General features: G+C 46.0%; 1 protein-coding gene across 7 annotated transcripts in view; it reads right to left on the bottom strand.

Moving 5' to 3' along the window:
• FRMD4A (FERM domain containing 4A) overlaps nt 1–6,000 on the bottom strand; it is a 310,088-nt gene that overhangs the window by 136,815 nt on the left and 167,273 nt on the right. For all 7 annotated transcript variants that reach the window (XM_035021598.1, XM_035021605.1, XM_035021599.1 and 4 more), the window contains exon 4: nt 398–490. In XM_035021598.1, coding sequence (XP_034877489.1) covers nt 398–490 — 93 coding nt within the window. The remainder of the gene's footprint in view (nt 1–397; nt 491–6,000) is intronic.

Here is a 6,000-nt window from a genome sequence, read left to right as displayed (position 1 = left end):
GTGGCTCAGTCGGTTAAGCGTCTGCCTTCGGCTCAGGTCATGATCCCAAGGTCCTGGGATCGAGTCCCGCATCGGGCTCCCTGCTCAGCGGGGAGCCTGCTTCTCCCTCTCCCTCTCCCCCTGCTTGTGCTCTCTCTGTCTCTCAAATAAATAAAATCTTAAAAAAAAAAAAAAAAGGAAAGAAGACACAGACATTTGTGATATAGCTCCAAATGACCGCCACCAATAATAATAATAATAACCCCAGGATTTGTGTTACTATAAGAGACTCAGTTTAGTTTGAGACAGATGGACCACAACGAACTCGATTCCCCTTTCCTTTAATCACGCTGCCCTCCCAGACTTCTTGACAAAGAAAAAACAAAGAAGCAAAAGGATGGATACGAGGTGTACATACCTGACACAAAAGTATAAAACCACTGGTCCTGACTTTTTGGGGAAGTCATGTTCCAATACTCTTCGGTCTAGTTGAAGCCAGTTTAAGTGTCCCCTGAGGAGAGAGAGACAAATGGGTTAGGACTCTGGAGTTTGTGGAAGCTTCTGTGACGAAGGCATGTGCACAGCAGAACATGTTGGATCGCAGATCAATGTGGACCGCTCCCTCACTCCTAAGTTCTCAGTATTTGAAGAACCTCAAGGAGTTATCTGGGGGGATACTGAATCGGCAGCAGATACCATGTGACACGAAGGAGAGGAATGACAATGAGAAAGTCTGGGGTTCGCGACCTGCTATCCATTTCCTTGATTGTGCTAAAATTAAAATGGAATCCTACCCTCTCTCTCGTCCTGAATTCCCTTGCCACCACCCACCTGAGTGCCTTTTTTCCCGAAGACTCAAAACCCACTTTAGAAATGTTAGCAATCTTCACATTTTGCTGGAAGCAGACAGGGTGAAAAGTGAATCACAGACAGTTTCTTAAAAAATGCAACTCACACCCACCATATGACCCAGACATTCTACGCCGAGGTATTTACCTGAGAGAAATGAAATCTATGTCCATGCCAAGACTTTTTTACATGCAGATGTGTAGAGACACTTTACTTGTAACAGGTCAAAACTTAGAACAACCCAAATGTTTATCAATAGGGGAATGAGCATGATATAGTTGTAGAACAGAATACTATCGCCCCAATAAAGACAGTGAGCTATTGGTACATACATCAACATAGATGAATCTCAGAGTAATTATGCTGAGTAAAAGATGCCAGACAAAAGAGTACAGACTGTAGGAGTTCATCTTTATGAAACTCCAGAAGGTGCAAACTGATCTATCCTGACAGAGGACACATTGGTGGTTGTCTGGGGGGTGGGTGCGAGGGAGGGCTTTCAGTGGGGCAAGAGGAAACTTTTGGGAGTGATGGATATGTTCATTATCTTGATGGTAGTGATGGTTTCATGGGTGTAGACACATGTCAAAACTCATCAAACTGTACTCTTTACCGAGTGTTTATTGTATGTCAATTTTACCTCATCAAAGCTATTTTAAACAGTGAACCACAGAGACCTTTGATGATATACAAATGGAGTGGCTTATGCATTTCTTCCTTCCCTCTCTTCTTTCCTTCTGTAAATATTAATTAATCGCCTTCTCTGAGAAAGGGTCTGGAGATGCAGCAGTGTACAAAATAAACACGATCCCGATTCCCCTGAGCTTACAGTCTTGTAAGGAGATAGACACTCAACCACTATTCCCACAATTAATGGCAAAATTACTAATCAGGGGGCGCCTGGGTGGCTCAGTTGGTTAAGTGTCTGCCTTCGGCTCAGGTCATGATCCCGGGGTCCTGGGATCGAGCCCCGCATAGGGCTCCCCGCTCAGCAGTAGGCCTGCTTCTCCCTCTCCCACTCCCCCTGCTTGTGTTCCCTCTCTTGCCTGTGTCTCTCTCTGTCAAGTAAATAAATAAATAAATAAATCTTTAAAAAAAAGAATTACTAATCAGAATGGTATCAGGACCTAACACTTATGGTACAACACTTACGGTATAATGAGAACATGTAAGGACCTGAGTTTGGGGCCCAGAAGTACTGCCTGGTGTTTGAGATTTGAAGAACAATAAGAGTTAACTTAGCAAAGAGAAGGGGCACTATGTTCTAAGCAGTGCAGCCAGCATGTGCAAAGGCCCTGAGGCAGGGAGAAGTCTGGCATGTTGATGTGGTGTGAGTACAAAGGGATGAGGCTGGAGAGGGCGAGGACCAGCTGCTAGGGTCTGGGAGGCCACGTTGAGAAGATGGTCTTTGCCGAGTGAGGCAAACCACAGGACAGGTATGAGCAGAGGAGTCTGCCTTTTCCTCTCCTCTCCTGACCCAATCTCAGTCCAGCAGCCCGGAGGGCCAAGCCCTATAATCACCTTTACTCAGGAGGCTCATGTTGAACAGACACAACTGATACACGAAGCCTCCTTGGGGGCCTGATGCTATGAAACACGTTCATAATGAATATGCACGTGTGAAATGCTGGCATTGGTCTGTGGATAATGGGAGACAAAACGTGTCTGACTCACTGCATTAGAATGTTTGCTCCTCCAAGCACATGCTTGCCTCCAACAAATGCAAGACAGAAAACACGCTAGAGGTTTTCATCTCCACTTTGAGGCTCATTCAAGCTGCACCTTTTGCACAAAATACCTCTTTCAATGTGGCTCTAGAGATGGCATTTGGATCTGCTTCTGGAGAGTGTCCATCTGAGGAACTCGGGCTCTTTTTCCTCCTTCAATGAATCTCCATCTAGAAAAACATTTCTTTTTCTACTAACTTTACCTTTCATGTTTGGTTATTCTTCTCTGAACATAGTAAGGATAAAAAATAATGGGAAAAAAGGTTTTCTAAATAAACGACTGGATCACTTTCTTCCAGAAAGGTGGGGTAAATTCCCGTCCAACTAGAACACGGGATCTGGAAGCAGAAGGTACCAACTTGGTCTCTGGTTGTACTGGAAATGCCGAGAATGCCCCACAGGGTCATACTTTTTCAGATCTCTGTGCCTGAGCTCATGTTGCTCTCTCTGCCTAGAATGCCCTTCTCCTCCTTCATCACCGAGCGAAGGCTGAACCATCCTTCAAGACCAGGCTCTCTTGTGTCTCTTCCAGAAAGCGCTCCTTGACCCACCTTCTCACGCCACACAGCAGCCTGGGCTGGGCACCTCTCTGGACCCTCACGGCACCCACCCCAGGCACACCTGCTCCCATGCTGCCCACCATCCATGGAACGTCCCCTGCATATGCTTTCTGTCTCCCCAGTAGACCCTTTACATCTAAAAAACAGAGACCTACTTCATAAGGTGAAAGTGTGTGCTTGATCAAACGGAAGGTATTAACACAAATGTTAGCCCTAATTATTGGATAATAAATGACAGCCACTCTCTTCCTGCCTCTGAAAAGGTCCGAAATCTTCCAGAGCCTTCTCTTTAGGCTCAGCCTCTTGCAAACATGCCCCATGCATGCTCTATGCTGTGCCTCTGATCATGCTGTTTCTCCTAATTGGAATAGTCTCTCCTCCTCATTATCCAAACGCTAGCCATTGTTCAAGGCTGAGTTCCAGTCTTTCAGAGAAGTCATCCTTCATTGTTTCCGTCTGGGGTTTCTTTCAAACTTCTCCAGGCTTGTGTGTGTGTCGTCTACAGAGCATTTAGCATATTTTGTACAACTTGTTATTTAAAGAATATGACCCGTCTCTCTAAGATGTTACGTTTTCAACACTTAAAAAAAAAATGTCATCCCCGAACCTCACAGTGCCTGATAAGTATTAGATGCTCAAAAGGACTTGCTCATTGATTGGCCACCAAAAGCAATAGATGTATGCCTGCATCTCAATTTATGAAAGTGACTGAGTGACAACACAGAGGTTAATGTTATTGAAAGAAAAGCTGAATGTTATCCAGAGCTTCCCTGGTGATGAGAGGTGCACCACACCACACAGGGCCATGGGGGAAGTGCCAGTGTTGGTTATGAGGCTGAGAAGGAATAAGGAGAAGGCAAAGGTCAGAGCCTTTACTGGGGTTTCCATGGGAAAAACAAGACAAGGCAGGGGAAACAGCATAGGGTTGGCTAGTTTTAACGACTCTGGTTTTAACGACTCTGGCAGGCTCTGAGGCATAAGTAGGCTGCCCCCAGCTGTCCAGTACCTGGCCCTGAACTGATTAAGGGTCGGGGCAGCCCTATAGAGAAGGTGGCTCAGAGGATGGGCTCTGGGTCACAGGGGAGATGTAAACAGCTTCAGCTGTTCATCTGGCTTTGGAATTAATGGATGCCAAGTAAACAGAGAATCTGAGAAAACTCCGAATAGCAATCCATCCAATGACCATGCGGATTTAAATTTTAATCTCTTGCCTGACGATAATTTGTGATAAAGGGTCTAGCGGGAAGAACCTTTTTATGATTGTCACAAGAGAAAGCCACAGCCCAGTCCAATGGCCCAACATTACTGACCACACGGACTGTTGGGGATTCGACCTGAGCTTTGGGGGGCATGATTCACTTGGTGAAGAACCTCCAGGTGAGGACACTGTGCATGACGGGACACAGACATATGTGTCCCTTGGATGCTACTCTGTTCTGTTCGGGGTGCTCACTGCTCTTCTTCATCCACGTGAACAGAAGAGAAGAGGAACAGATTCCCTCTCTAGAGAATTTCATTCCCCACATTAAAATTTTTTTAAAGATGGGCACTTCAGTGGTGCAGTCAGTTACGTGTCTGACTCTTGGCTTTGGCTTGGGTCATGATCTCAGGGTCGTGAGGTCGAGCCCCCTGTCGGGCTGTGCTCAGTGTGGAGTCTGCTTGAGTTTCCCTCTCTCCCTCTCCCTCTGCCCCCCCCTCAAATAAATAGATAAATCTTTAAAAAATTAAAAAAATTTTTTTTAAAGAATGACAGTTTCACAATAAATTTACTTAACTGGAAATTCCTTTGTTCGCAGCCATATATTGGTTTAGCATTTACCAAACACTGAAATATTTAGACAGTGAGAACATGATCAGGAAGCAGAGAGAACCAGGAGGCCAGAATCACCCCAAATAGCTAGCCTCCGAGGAAAAATGAATTTCCTTTCTCCACTTCCTCTGCTTGAACTCCTCAACCCCCAGCTGAGGGCTGTGAGGGATGGCATGACGCACACACGCATGCAGGGTTCTGACAACCATGGACAGGTGGACTCCCCACACCCGGAGTCCTGAGACCCTCGGGTGGAAGGAAGCGGCCCCCTCCGTTTTGCACGCCTGCAAAAATCTCTTCACCGCAGGCTGCTCACAAAGGCAAAGACCGGGGACACCTGGGTGGCTCAGTCGAGAAGCGTCTGCCTTCAGCTCAGGTCATGGTCCCAGGGTCCTGGGATCGAGCCCCGCATCGGGCTCCCTGCTCGGCGGGGAGCCTGCTTCTCCCTCTCCCTCTCCCCCTGCTTGTGTTCCCTCTCAAGCTGTCTATCTTTCTGTCAAATAAATAAATAAAAAATCTTAAAAAAAAAAAAAAGGCAAAGACCAAAGGGACAAGTGACTCATCCAAGGTCTCTTATGAGAACTGCCTGATATCTGGGCAAAAGCTAAGAGATGGACTGAAATGTCAACTGGAAACTCCAGTACCCTGGGAACTCCAGTACTTTGGGCTTGTTAAAATATTGTCTGCTCCTTGTATGTGGCTCTAAGTCACATCTGCTATAGCCAACAGCGTCAAGGGTCCCTCACCACACAGGACGCTTCCTTCCCTGCGTCACACCCCACGGTCCCAGCACCAAGTCTCTTCCTCAAATACTTTTTTTTTTACGTTCGGGTGGGATGGGAAAGGAACAGGTCAAAGGAGCATCCTCTCTATTCAGTTTAACTAAGAGATGCCTGATAGCTCAGTTTTCATTATTCTCATTGATTTTTCATTTGAGAATTCACCTCGGTGCATTTACCTATAACAAAGCAAAAAATAAAAAAAATGCCCCAGCTGACACTCAGAGTATCTGTGCTACTGCTTGACTGATAACTATCTTTAAAGCTGAGCAAGATAACACTCATTGGGTTTATGG

This window comes from Mirounga leonina, unplaced genomic scaffold (genome assembly GCF_011800145.1).
Source record: "Mirounga leonina isolate KUSES-001 unplaced genomic scaffold, KU_Mleo_1.0 Mir_175, whole genome shotgun sequence".
NCBI classification, from domain to species: Eukaryota; Metazoa; Chordata; class Mammalia; order Carnivora; family Phocidae; genus Mirounga; species Mirounga leonina.
The sequence above is the reverse complement of the archived record's forward strand: the minus strand, read 5'-3'. Positions and strand labels throughout refer to the sequence as shown.